At 50.4% G+C, this 12,668-nt stretch overlaps 1 protein-coding gene across 7 annotated transcripts; it reads left to right on the top strand.

Moving 5' to 3' along the window:
- The first annotated feature begins 4,728 nt into the window (after positions 1–4,728).
- Positions 4,729–10,061, top strand: LOC122388684 (protein RFT1 homolog). 7 transcript variants are annotated; one of them, XM_043379982.1, is made up of 8 exons: positions 5,023–5,034; positions 6,563–6,565; positions 6,846–7,032; positions 7,328–7,561; positions 7,916–8,155; positions 8,625–8,875; positions 9,126–9,254; positions 9,693–10,061. In XM_043379982.1, exons 5-8 carry the CDS (start codon positions 8,009–8,011, stop codon positions 9,964–9,966), a joined length of 801 nt encoding a protein of 266 aa, XP_043235917.1. In that variant the 5' UTR covers positions 5,023–5,034; positions 6,563–6,565; positions 6,846–7,032; positions 7,328–7,561; positions 7,916–8,008; the 3' UTR covers positions 9,967–10,061. The 7 variants fall into 7 exon arrangements, with proteins under 7 accessions (XP_043235911.1, XP_043235915.1, XP_043235914.1 ...); XM_043379976.1 differs by lacking the exons at positions 5,023–5,034; positions 6,563–6,565; positions 6,846–7,032 and adding exons at positions 4,729–4,823; positions 5,559–5,644; XM_043379980.1 differs by lacking the exons at positions 5,023–5,034; positions 6,563–6,565; positions 6,846–7,032 and adding exons at positions 4,824–4,862; positions 5,559–5,644.
- The last annotated feature ends 2,607 nt before the right edge of the window (positions 10,062–12,668 follow it).

Raw genomic sequence — 12,668 nt, 5'->3', positions numbered from 1 at the left:
GGGGCCGCCCCATTGGGCCCCAAATTTCAATTGGGTCCCGTGGGCCCCAGGTGGGCCCCATCGAAAAATGTTACTTGGGTTTTTTGTTTGGGAAATTACGCTCTTTCCAATGATGTGCATATTGCCGGGGTTGGTCGCGAAATTAGGGGCAATACTTAGAAAAGGCCTCTTTGGGGCCCTCTTTGGGCCCCTTCCTTTGGATTCCCCGGTAGGTTTCTTCAGCCAGATTGAAGAGGGGGCCCAGGAGAGTGTCTGTGCAAATTTTGAAGAAAATCGTAGGGGCCGCCCCATTGGGCCCCAAATTTCAATTGGGTCCCGTGGGCCCCAGGTGGGCCCCATCGAAAAATGTTACTTGGGTTTTTTGTTTGGGAAATTACGCTCTTTCCAATGATATGCATATTGCCGGGGTTGGTCGCGAAATTAGGGGAAATACTTAGAAAGGGCCTCTTTGGGGCCCTCTTTGGGCCCCTTCCTTTGGATTCCCCGGTAGGTTTCTTCAGCCAGATTGAAGAGGGGGCCCAGGAGAGTGTCTGTGCAAATTTTGAAGAAAATCGTAGGGGCCGCCCCATTGGGCCCCAAATTTCAATTGGGTCCCGTGGGCCCCAGGTGGGCCCCATCGAAAAATGTTACTTGGGTTTTTTGTTTGGGAAATTACGCTCTTTCCAATGATGTGCATATTGCCGGGGTTGGTCGCGAAATTAGGGGCAATACTTAGAAAGGGCCTCTTTGGGGCCCTCTTTGGGCCCCTTCCTTTGGATTCCCCGGTAGGTTTCTTCAGCCAGATTGAAGAGGGGGCCCAGGAGAGTGTCTGTGCAAATTTTGAAGAAAATCGTAGGGGCCGCCCCATTGGGCCCCAAATTTCAATTGGGTCCCGTGGGCCCCAGGTGGGCCCCATCGAAAAATGTTACTTGGGTTTTTTGTTTGGGAAATTACGCTCTTTCCAATGATGTGCATATTGCCGGGGTTGGTCGCGAAATTAGGGGCAATACTTAGAAAAGGCCTCTTTGGGGCCCTCTTTGGGCCCCTTCCTTTGGATTCCCCGGTAGGTTTCTTCAGCCAGATTGAAGAGGGGGCCCAGGAGAGTGTCTGTGCAAATTTTGAAGAAAATCGTAGGGGCCGCCCCATTGGGCCCCAAATTTCAATTGGGTCCCGTGGGCCCCAGGTGGGCCCCATCGAAAAATGTTACTTGGGTTTTTTGTTTGGGAAATTACGCTCTTTCCAATGATATGCATATTGCCGGGGTTGGTCGCGAAATTAGGGGAAATACTTAGAAAGGGCCTCTTTGGGGCCCTCTTTGGGCCCCTTCCTTTGGATTCCCCGGTAGGTTTCTTCAGCCAGATTGAAGAGGGGGCCCAGGAGAGTGTCTGTGCAAATTTTGAAGAAAATCGTAGGGGCCGCCCCATTGGGCCCCAAATTTCAATTGGGTCCCGTGGGCCCCAGGTGGGCCCCATCGAAAAATGTTACTTGGGTTTTTTGTTTGGGAAATTACGCTCTTTCCAATGATGTGCATATTGCCGGGGTTGGTCGCGAAATTAGGGGCAATACTTAGAAAGGGCCTCTTTGGGGCCCTCTTTGGGCCCCTTCCTTTGGATTCCCCGGTAGGTTTCTTCCGCCAGATTGAAGAGGGGGCCCAGGAGAGTGTCTGTGCAAATTTTGAAGAAAATCGTAGGGGCCGCCCCATTGGGCCCCAAATTTCAATTGGGTCCCGTGGGCCCCAGGTGGGCCCCATCGAAAAATGTTACCTGGGTTTTTTGTTTGGGAAATTACGCTCTTTCCAATGATGTGCATATTGCCGGGGTTGGTCGCGAAATTAGGGGCAATACTTAGAAGGGGCCTCTTTGGGGCCCTCTTTGGGCCCCTTGCTTTGGATTCCCCGGTAGGTTTCTTCAGCCAGATTGAAGAGGGGGCCCAGGAGAGTGTCTGTGCAAATTTTGAAGAAAATCGTAGGGGCCGCCCCATTGGGCCCAAAATTTCAATTGGGTCCCGTGGGCCCCAGGTGGGCCCCATCGAAAAATGTTACTTGGGTTTTTTGTTTGGGAAATTACGCTCTTTCCAATGATGTGCATATTGCCGGGGTTGGTCGCGAAATTAGGGGCAATATTTAGAAAGGGCCTCTTTGGGGCCCTCTTTGGGCCCCTTCCTTTGGATTCCCCGGTAGGTTTCTTCAGCCAGATTGAAGAGGGGGCCCAGGAGAGTGTCTGTGCAAATTTTGAAGAAAATCGTAGGGGCCGCCCCATTGGGCCCCAAATTTCAATTGGGTCCCGTGGGCCCCAGGTGGGCCCCATCGAAAAATGTTACTTGGGTTTTTTGTTTGGGAAATTACGCTCTTTCCAATGATGTGCATATTGCCGGGGTTGGTCGCAAAGTTAGGGGCAATACTTAGAAAGGGCCTCTTTGGGGCCCTCTTTGGGCCCCTTCCTTTGGATTCCCCGGTAGGTTTCTTCAGCCAGATTGAAGAGGGGGCCCAGGAGAGTGTCTGTGCAAATTTTGAAGAAAATCGTAGGGGCCGCCCCATTGGGCCCCAAATTTCAATTGGGTCCCGTGGGCCCCAGGTGGGCCCCATCGAAAAATGTTACTTGGGTTTTTTGTTTGGGAAATTACGCTCTTTCCAATGATGTGCATATTGCCGGGGTTGGTCGCGAAATTAGGGGCAATACTTAGAAAGGGCCTCTTGTGGGCCCTCTTTGGGCCCCTTCCTTTGGATTCCCCGGTAGGTTTCCTCAGCCAGATTGAAGAGGGGGCCCAGGAGAGTGTCTGTGCAAATTTTGAAGAAAATCGTAGGGGCCGCCCCATTGGGCCCCAAATTTCAATTGGGTCCCGTGGGCCCCAGGTGGGCCCTATCGAAAAATGTTACTTGGGTTTTTTGTTTGGGAAATTACGCTCTTTCCAATGATGTGCATATTGCCGGGGTTGGTCGCGAAATTAGGGGCAATACTTAGAAAGGGCCTCTTTGGGGCCCTCTTTGGGCCCCTTCCTTTGGATTCCCCGGTAGGTTTCTTCAGCCAGATTGAAGAGGGGGCCCAGGAGAGTGTCTGTGCAAATTTTGAAGAAAATCGTAGGGGCCGCCCCATTGGGCCCCAAATTTCAATTGGGTCCGGTGGGCCCCAGGTGGGCCCCATCGAAAAATATTACTTGGGTTTTTTGTTTGGGAAATTATGCTCTTTCCAATGATGTGCATATTGCCGGGGTTGGTCGCAAAGTTAGGGGCAATACTTAGAAAGGGCCTCTTTGGGGCCCTCTTTGGGCCCCTTCCTTTGGATTCCCCGGTAGGTTTCTTCAGCCAGATTGAAGAGGGGGCCCAGGAGAGTGTCTGTGCAAATTTTGAAGAAAATCGTAGGGGCCGCCCCATTGGGCCCCAAATTTCAATTGGGTCCCGTGGGCCCCAGGTGGGCCCCATCGAAAAATGTTACTTGGGTTTTTTGTTTGGGAAATTACGCTCTTTCCAATGATGTGCATATTGCCGGGGTTGGTCGCGAAATTAGGGGCAATACTTAGAAAGGGCCTCTTTGGGGCCCTCTTTGGGCCCCTTCCTTTGGTTTCCCCGGTAGGTTTCTTCAGCCAGATTGAAGAGGGGGCCCAGGAGAGTGTCTGTGCAAATTTTGAAGAAAATCGTAGGGGCCGCCCCATTGGGCCCCAAATTTCAATTGGGTCCCGTGGGCCCCAGGTGGGCCCCATCGAAAAATGTTACTTGGGTTTTTTTGTTTGGGAAATTACGCTCTTTCCAATGATGTGCATATTGCCGGGGTTGGTCGCGAAATTAGGGGCAATACTTAGAAGGGGCCTCTTTGGGGCCCTCTTTGGGCCCCTTCCTTTGGATTCCCCGGTAGGTTTCTTCAGCCAGATTGAAGAGGGGGCCCAGGAGAGTGTCTGTGCAAATTTTGAAGAAAATCGTAGGGGCCGCCCCATTGGGCCCCAAATTTCAATTGGGTCCCGTGGGCCCCAGGTGGGCCCCATCGAAAAATGTTACTTGGGTTTTTTGTTTGGGAAATTACGCTCTTTCCAATGATGTGCATATTGCCGGGGTTGGTCGCGAAATTAGGGGCAATACTTAGAAGGGGCCTCTTTGGGGCCCTCTTTGGGCCCCTTCCTTTGGATTCCCCGGTAGGTTTCTTCAGCCAGATTGAAGAGGGGGCCCAGGAGAGTGTCTGTGCAAATTTTGAAGAAAATCGTAGGGGCCGCCCCATTGGGCCCCAAATTTCAATTGGGTCCCGTGGGCCCCAGGTGGGCCCCATCGAAAAATGTTACTTGGGTTTTTTGTTTGGGAAATTACGCTCTTTCCAATGATGTGCATATTGCTGGATTTTGTCGATGTTATAGGCCTGAAATTGTTGAAAACGTTTATTTATGCCCCGAGGGCATACTCCCGGGCCCATATATTTGAAGCTGTTTTGTTCGGTTCAGGGGGGCGCTAGCCCCCTAAATTTGGTACCGTTGCATGTAAAATTTTGTCCTCTTTCGAATGACGTGCATTTTTAGCTGTTTTGACGGCTAGAAGTATGGTTTTCAAAGTTCGTCGATTGTGCCCTGAGGGCATACTGTTTTTTGGGATTTGTGGCCCCCCTGATGGATTCCCCGCATTTTGGCACTAGGATTTTCGATAGAGGACACCATTCTGCACCTCTCCACCAAAATTCAGCGAAATCGTAGGGGCCGTCGATCCCTGCTGAATCCCTGCTGAACCCCTGCTGAATCCCTGCTAACTTCCGTTACATATACAGATGGTGTTTGCGCAAAATTTCTAACGGAAAATCACCGACTATTTAGTGTCGACAGCTGCATATTAACTTTTTGAACACGCCTACATCACTGCTTGTTTGTTGGCTGTCCGTGGTATTGGGCTGTGTTGTTGGGGCTGTGTTGCTGTATATGTGTGTCGCTGGGTGATTGTGATAATATTTTGATGATTAACCTTTTTATTCAGCGGTAGAGACCCACAAGTTGACTCCATTATAAGTATTGTCTCTTTATCATGAAACAGACTCCGAAACCTTGGCATGAATGCTCTCAGGCTCTCAAGAGAATGTTGAAATTCAGGTCTCAAAAGATTAAAATTACAATAATGAAATGTTTCACCTACCTTCCAAGCCATAAACACTCATACTGGTACTGGATGGAACTTAAAATAAAAAACGGGTGGATAATTAGGGGCTTGTAGCACCCCCTGGGATTTTCCACCAATGAAGCACCTATATGCTGCGGAGACCAGGGCCCTGTTTCACCGTTGATAGCAGCACGCTACTATCAAATTGCGCGAGCTGACGTAATGTTATGAGGTCACACTAATGACGTTTCGTGTAATCCGTGAGCTGCGTTTGGAACAGAGTTGCTGTTTCGTTGAATGCGATGTGTTTGATCGCACGGCCGTGATGCTGTTGGCAGCAATATTTGATGACATCACACAGATTGACGGCGGCATGGTTTGCTGATGTTTCCATGGAAATCCAATTTGACACGTGTGATAGCAGCATGCTGCTATCACCGGTGAAACAGGGCCCAGAACAGCATGGTCTGTGTTGCACATATTGATGCTGAAGCTATACCTATGAAATGTCTTTCAGATAACCTACCGAGTGTTCACATTCATCACAAATGCAGTCATTCTCCGGTATATTACATCTGATGTCCTGGGCATCATCAATGTCAGGTATGCACCCTTTACTTTTTTCCTATCATGCATCAGTGATGCATCCAATGTCTGAGTTCCTAAGTAGAACATATGCTATTTTCTCACCAGAACTGTAGTGTGTACTCCATAAGAAAAATGCTAATTTTTGGTATGTTTCTAGTTGAACAGAGTTTGTTCTTATTTTCTAGTTATTGTAGGTATAAAATGAAGTAATATACGGTTATCTTCATAAGCAATAGGTACATCGCTCCGGTCCGGAAATCAGTTTAACTTGAAATGGTCACAGCTGTTGGGAGAAGCTGCATATCGGCAGTTCCCAGCAAGAACATCCCAAGTGTCAAATTTTCGAAACTGTGATTTTCATAACCATTCGACTCAGCTCCACGAGCTGAGTCGAATGGTATAGAAATCTCAATTTCAAAAATTTGACACTTAGGATGTGCTTGCTGGGAACTGTCGATATAGGTACACTCGGGGGCAGAATGATGTTCCACCACTCCCTACCCATCGGGCGATCCCATGGCTCAGCACTGGCTGATGTCAGTGTTGCCTGCCCTCAGCACTGCTCAGCACTGCATGCCAGTGCCAGTGCTGCTAGTGCTGCCACTGGCAGCAGCCAGTGCTGAGCCATGGGAGCTCGATGGGTAGGGAGTCGTGGAACATCAATCTGCCCCCGAGTGTACCTACTTCAAAAACAGGTGTTGTTGTGGAATGTGGACTGTGGAGGCAGTCAATGGGTAGCAGCTAATCGGCACAGTTCTGTTGAGTAGTAGTGGTTTTAAAAGGTCATTGCCTCGATAAATGACGTTTATTTCTTCAGATGTGGGGATCGTCATAGGCACATAAGTATGTAATGTTTTATTGCCAGTGAATTGAGTGTATTACAAAAGAGCAGTGTTGTAATTGCCTCTGACTGACGCCCCGCTCCCCTGTTAGCGTGTATGTATGTATGTATGTATGTATGTATTGACGATCAAGAGCAATCCACAATCGGCGTGGCGATTACACTCCGAGTCCGAGCTGGTTGAAGATAACACAAGAAATACCTATACAAGAAAACGCACACACTTACGGATACGAAAATGCACAACGCGAACGCCGAACACGCACGTACTTGGTGTAACCCGCACGAAGCCGCGTTCATAACTATACACACAGACTCGTTTGCCTTTCATAGTCCAAGAGTCATGAGGCTAGCTACTATGGCTACTCTGGCTAGGCCCGTGTCAGCGGCGGTGTCGGCGGCGCTGGCCGGCCTCTGGCTGCACGCGCTCAGCCAGCCGGCGCCCGAGGTGACCTCAGAGTACCGTCTGGGCGTGTGGGTCACCGCGGCCATGGTCGTACTGGAGACGGCCGCCCAGCCGCTGGTCATCCTGGCGCAGGCCATGCTCTTTGTCAAATTGAAGGTGAATGACGGCGGTGGGGTGACGCAGAGGAGAGGAACAGGGTGTCAGGGGAAAATATTTTAGGCGCTTCGGTTCCCCGATGACTCTGCTATATCAGTGAAATTATATCCGAAGCTCAAATCGCCTGCTGTGACAGTCGTTTGCGTATCGTCGATCGTTCACACCGCGTTGAAGTACTGTATTCTCCCTACCTTGCTGGCATATGTGGATTATCTCTGACTCTCTTATCGTCTTCTCGCCCCTCCCCATCTCCTCTCACCACTCTCTCACCCACCCGCTCTCCCTCTCTCCCAAGGTGGTAGCCGACATGGTCAGTCTGTGCAGTCGGGTGGCGCTCAAAGCCTGACTGATCGCCCTGTACCCGTCCCACGCCATCTGGGCCTACTGTGTGGGCCACGCGGTCAGCTCCGCTCTCCTCGTGGTCATCTATTACGGCACCCTGCTGCTGCTCTGGCACGTCCGCTCACCGGATAACTGTCTACCGGTGAAGTCGGCGAGCGAGCTGGGACCCAGACTGGTGCCGGGACAGGTGAGGCCAGTGAACTATTTGTAAAGGGGCGGGGTTTCAAATGTAGTCAAGCGTTTTCGCGGTCATAGTGGTTTCTTTTGGCCAAGTCGTCGCATTCTTCGTTTCATTTAGCTAGAACTTTAGGTCTAAGGCCTCTTAGGTTGCAGTCAAACGGTATTAAGACCTACCTGTGTTACAGACAGCTCACGGCAGCGCTGGATCGAGTATCCTTAGAAATAGAGCCAAAGTTGTGCTGCCACGTTTTCCCAGCAACCGCGTCTGCCTCTAACATTTCCTGTCGCGACGGTGGCGATGTGACCCTTGCTGCCATCTCTCTTCACTGATCAGTAATGCCTCTCCTCCCCTCCTCGTCAGCCGGCGCTGGACCGTGACCAGCTGGCCCTCACCTGGAGCTTCTTCAAACAAGGCCTGCTGAAGCAGTTGCTGACGGAGGGCGAGCGCTACCTGATGACCGCCTTCCACCTGCTCGACTTCTCCGAGCAGGGCCTGTACGACGTGGTGGCCAACCTGGGCAGCCTGGCGGCTCGCTTCCTCTTTCAGCCAGTCGAGGAGAACGCCTACGTCTACTTCTCGCGCACAGTGGAACGGGGAAAGGTAGGTGGCAACGTGGCTGATTGTGTGGTAGGAGGTGTTTGATGTTAGTTTTTTGTGTTATTTTTTTTTTACTGAGGAGTAGTGGCATTTGGTGAAAATATCAGTAACGTTGACCACAGTGTGTCGATGCCCGGTGAGGCGCCGAAAAAGCTGTAAGCACACACTCCTCTGATATTAGCCAATTATACTCGTAGCTACTCTTCATCTCCGCTATAAGTCCTTACTGCCAGTCGTTGTGATCTTCATCTTGGTGTCTTTTTTGTCATTCGGTTTGTTTTGTTGCCCAGCTTCTATCCTTCTGGCCATCTCTCCCCTTCTCGCCAGTCACTGGAAGGGGACAGTTTGGCACCTCTCCTCCAGCCGGTGCCTGACAGCTCCCTCCCCCTCCAGCCGGTGTCTGCGGTGGCGGGCCGGGTGCTACACGACCTACTCCGCGCTATGAGTCTGACCCTACCCCCTCTCCCTGCAGCCGGTGTCTGCCGCGGCGGGCCGGGTTCTGCACGACCTGCTGCGCGCCATGAGCCTGCTCGGTCTGGTTGCCGTCACGTTCGGCTGGAGCTACTCCCACCTGCTGCTGCGGCTGTACGGAGGCGCCCTGCTGACCGCCGGTCCGGCCGTCAGTCTGCTGCGCGCCCAGTGCGCCTACGTGCTCCTACTGGCGGTGAACGGAGTGCTGGAGTGCTACACGTTCGCGGTGATGCGCCAGGAACAGATCAATGGGTAAGTGCCGTGGAGGGTTTATGGAAAGCAGTCGGGAAATGGTCGGTGGCTTAGTAAGGAGTGAGGTAAATTAGTCGGTAGAGGCTGAGCGGATTAGGAAATGACGTTCTCATGTTGGTTTTTGTTGTTAGACTGCCTTTTGCGGCTAAAGGCGAAGTGGAAAGGCTGGCCAGTCGTGTCGATAAAGTGAAGCTAGGAACGTTACTATCGGGCGCTTTGACAGGTGTTGTGGCGTTTTCCGGTGTTTCAGGTATAACCGGAAGATGGTGCTGCTATCTGTGATATTCGTCATCTCGACAGGGATCTTTACTAGGCTATTCGGCGGGGTTGGATTTATCCTCGCCAACTGCGTCAATATGCTGACCAGGATATACGTTTGGTGAGTTTTTGTGTTTTTGAATAGATTTGATTTGTCCTAATTGGTCTAATTATTTACATCATTATCCAATCTGTCATGGATAGTCAATATCACGCTTTATTCGCCGATCTCGATATACTTGGATCTCGTTACTTCACCCGTCTATCGACTGATACGAATGTCTGCTGTCCCCAATAGTGTCCTGTACCCCTCTCAATTATCATCCCGTCCCCTCCCCGTATGCTGCTGGTTCCCGATACAGTGTCCCGTGCCACTCTCAACCATCATGTCTTCGTCCCATTTTCTGCTGCTGCTGCCCGCTCGCCCCGTCCAGTGTGTTGCTGGCGCTTGATGCAGTGTCCCGTACCCCTTTCACCCTGTCCCCACCCCGTGTGTCGCTGATGCCCGATACAGTGTCCCGTACCTCTCTCACCCTGTCCCCGCCCCGTGTGTCGCCAGTTACCGGTTCGTGGCCGGCCTGCCGCTGGAGCCGGCGGTGTCCGTGCCGCCGCTGCTCGGTCTCCGCCCGCCGGCCGCCGTGGCTGCCGCGCTGGTGACCGCCGGCCTGCTCGCAGCCGGCTCCGAGAGCTGGCTGTACCCCAGCTCCGCCGCCGCCCATGTGGCTGTGGGCGCGCTCTGTGGGGCCGCCGTGGTGGCCGCGGCGGTGTACAGCGAGCCCCGCCTCCTCCAGGCGGTCAGGGAGCGGGTCGGGGATAAACTGAAGCGCAGCTAGCGGGGAGTGCTACTCACATGGTCACGCAGGGAATAGGGGTTGTTTTGTTGTGATATTTATGTGCATTTTGGGTTGAATATACACCGTGCCTGTCAGTAGAGTGGATCTATCAATTTTAAGACTGGTGCGACTGCAGGGGGCGTTGTGGCTATCGCCCATTTGAGAGCCGGACAGTGCTTGAAAGCAACTTCCTACCGATGAATTTTGGCATTCAGATCCTAATCTATATTACTATTTGAGGAGGGTGCGTCTGTCCGTTACCGAGGTCCCGACTTGGTGGTGCTTTGCGTGGACTACAGGCCAGACCGTTGCACCTAGCGCGCTGAAATTTGCACAACTTATAGATCAAGGATGCGCGACGTGCCTTTGAGGGGTCTCAGCTCGATCGGATTGATAGGGAGCGCGAGGCGCGTGCTCAAAAAGTGCAAATTCGCGTCATAGACTTTACATGTATAAATCGGCGTGCGAAATCGGGCGAAAACGGCTAATTTTGGCCGACACGGGTCCAGTTCCCGTGCAATATCTTGGTGACCAGGGGTCCGACCGGCACGGGGAAAACAGCATCGTGTACAGAATTGAACGGGCTATCGAATGGTGTGCGGTGCAGGGGATGGCACGCGCCACGTGCACCGGGGAGGGCACTTTTATTTGGAAAATTGACGTTTTGGACGGATTTGGGAATTTATATTATTTTCAGGTGACCGTCAGACGGAGCGAGTTGAATCAACTCCTATTTGCAAGAGAAAGGTACCGCCTCTCATATAAAAATTGTGAAAAGCTGATTGATCCAAATCAAGGTGGTGCAAATCACAGGAGAAAATGGTGTTTGTCAATTTTGTGCCACTTTATTAATCACACGGGGTTTGCTGCATAACCTGATACCTTTGGCAATTGAATATGGTACCATTGGATAGAGCATTCAATTCTGTCCAATATTCACTCTTCATTTTTGCATGATTAGCAACAGTATCCTTAAAAATGTAAATGTTCCAAACCATTACATCGTCATTTTTAGCGAAATTCATCGATGGCCCTCAAAAGACTTCACGCCAGTTTTCGAATCATCCTAAAGTAGAACGCATGGTAATACGACACGGGCACCTCGATGCGATGTATCTTTTTTATTACAAAATGCTTGGCCGTCAAAAAGCAATCGAAGGAAATGGATACCAACCAAATCGACACAGACCAACCCAATACCCACGGGTCAAACATAACCCTTCTTCGCGTTGCGGAGCACGCGGGTAACCCTAGTTATAGCCATTTGTGATGAACGATGGCGATGCAGAGGACGGCAGGGGAGGTGTGGGGATGGCACCTCCCTGGAGCTTATGGTAATTGCGGAAGCCCATTACCGTTTACCACCACTGCACAGCCAAAGTGGTAAGACCGGAGAGACGCGATCAGGTCGGATTGCCAGTTGTCGATTCCTCTATCGTTGTAGAGGTCGCTTGCAAAGTGAGATGACTGCTTTTCGTAGAGGGCGGTAAAATCGTGGCCGGTTAGCATCTGGTGGGGCTTGTAGGCTAATGATGGGCACGACCGGGTGCTGTATGCTATATGTGGTGACAGCGGCGTTCCTGAGCGTGGGGTGTATCTCTTGCTCTGAAGTCCAGAAGTCCTTATCGTTCTTGTGCATTCACTTTGTCAGTGCCTGATGTCAGTGTCAGTGTTTGTCAGTGTTTCATTCTGTAGCAGACATGCAGTCATATTTGGTTAAATAAAACCTTGCAGTCTGAGGCAGTCTTTTCATTACAGTACCTCATTACAGCGTCTCATTCATTACAGTTCAATATTTAGAAATGCAAGACATTACACATTAGGGCCGATCGGGCATAGAAATACAAAACAACAGTATACGCTCGCTGGCTATTATTCTGAGACTCAGCATTGAACCTGCCATCACTACAATACAGGAGGCGACAGGTGTAGAGGTGATGTCATACTCATTTATCAAGTTCTGCTGACTTGACCCACAAGTTGACTCCATTATAAATATTGTCTCTTTATCATGAAACAGACTCAGAAACCTTGGCATGAATGCTCTCAGGCTCTCAAGAGAATGTTGAAATTCAGGTCTCAAAAGATTAAAATTACAATAATGAAATGTTTCACCTACCTTCCATTGCCAAAAACACCCATACTGATACTGGTACTGGATGGAACTTAAAATAAAAAACAGGGGTGGATAATTAGGGGTTTGTAGCACCCCCTGGGTCCTGGGATTTTCAGAATTCTCCACCGCCGAATAAAAAGGTTAATCATCAAAATATTATCACAATCACCCAGGGCTCTCTCTATCGCCTGGATAAAAATAGGCCCCGCCCATCCCAATCAGCTGCTGCATGACGAGTTGATGACGACAACCACTACTTACCAGCAACCAATCTAGGGATAGCGTACGTGACAGTAATGGTGCAGCGGTTGCAAAATATTACATTGTTATTCAAACGGTTTTTGCTTTTAGGGCCTTGTTAGATGAGGATGAGGTTAGATTAGATGAGGTGTTGATGAAGGCAGGTATTTTTTTTAAATATTTTTTTGACAATTTTTTGCCCTTGTTTTACTTAAGCTGAACCCGGGACCACCTGAAGTCTAAACCTTATTTTATATAACATGTCAATGCTGATGCTGTCTTGAAATGTGAAATTTAGACAATGGTTATAGGAATAATGAATAGCAATTTCACCAACAACATTTTA

This window comes from Amphibalanus amphitrite, unplaced genomic scaffold (assembly GCF_019059575.1).
Source record: "Amphibalanus amphitrite isolate SeventyFive unplaced genomic scaffold, NRLGWU_Aamphi_draft 000331F_arrow, whole genome shotgun sequence".
Taxonomy (NCBI): Eukaryota; Metazoa; Arthropoda; class Thecostraca; order Balanomorpha; family Balanidae; genus Amphibalanus; species Amphibalanus amphitrite.
Note: the sequence above shows the minus strand (reverse complement) of the source record. Positions and strands in the feature narration are given on the sequence as shown.

What these genes read in the sequence shown, in the direction of transcription:
- LOC122388684 (XM_043379976.1), top strand. Translation starts at nt 8,009, where the DNA reads ATGACCGCCTTCCACCTGCTCGACTTCTCCGAGCAGGGCCTGTACGAC. An exon ending in GCACAGTGGAACGGGGAAAG is followed by an intron (nt 8,156 to 8,624) that starts GTAGGTGGCAAC and finishes CTCTCCCTGCAG; the next exon opens with CCGGTGTCTGCCGCGGCGGG. An exon ending in CGCCAGGAACAGATCAATGG is followed by an intron (nt 8,876 to 9,125) that starts GTAAGTGCCGTG and finishes CCGGTGTTTCAG; the next exon opens with GTATAACCGGAAGATGGTGC.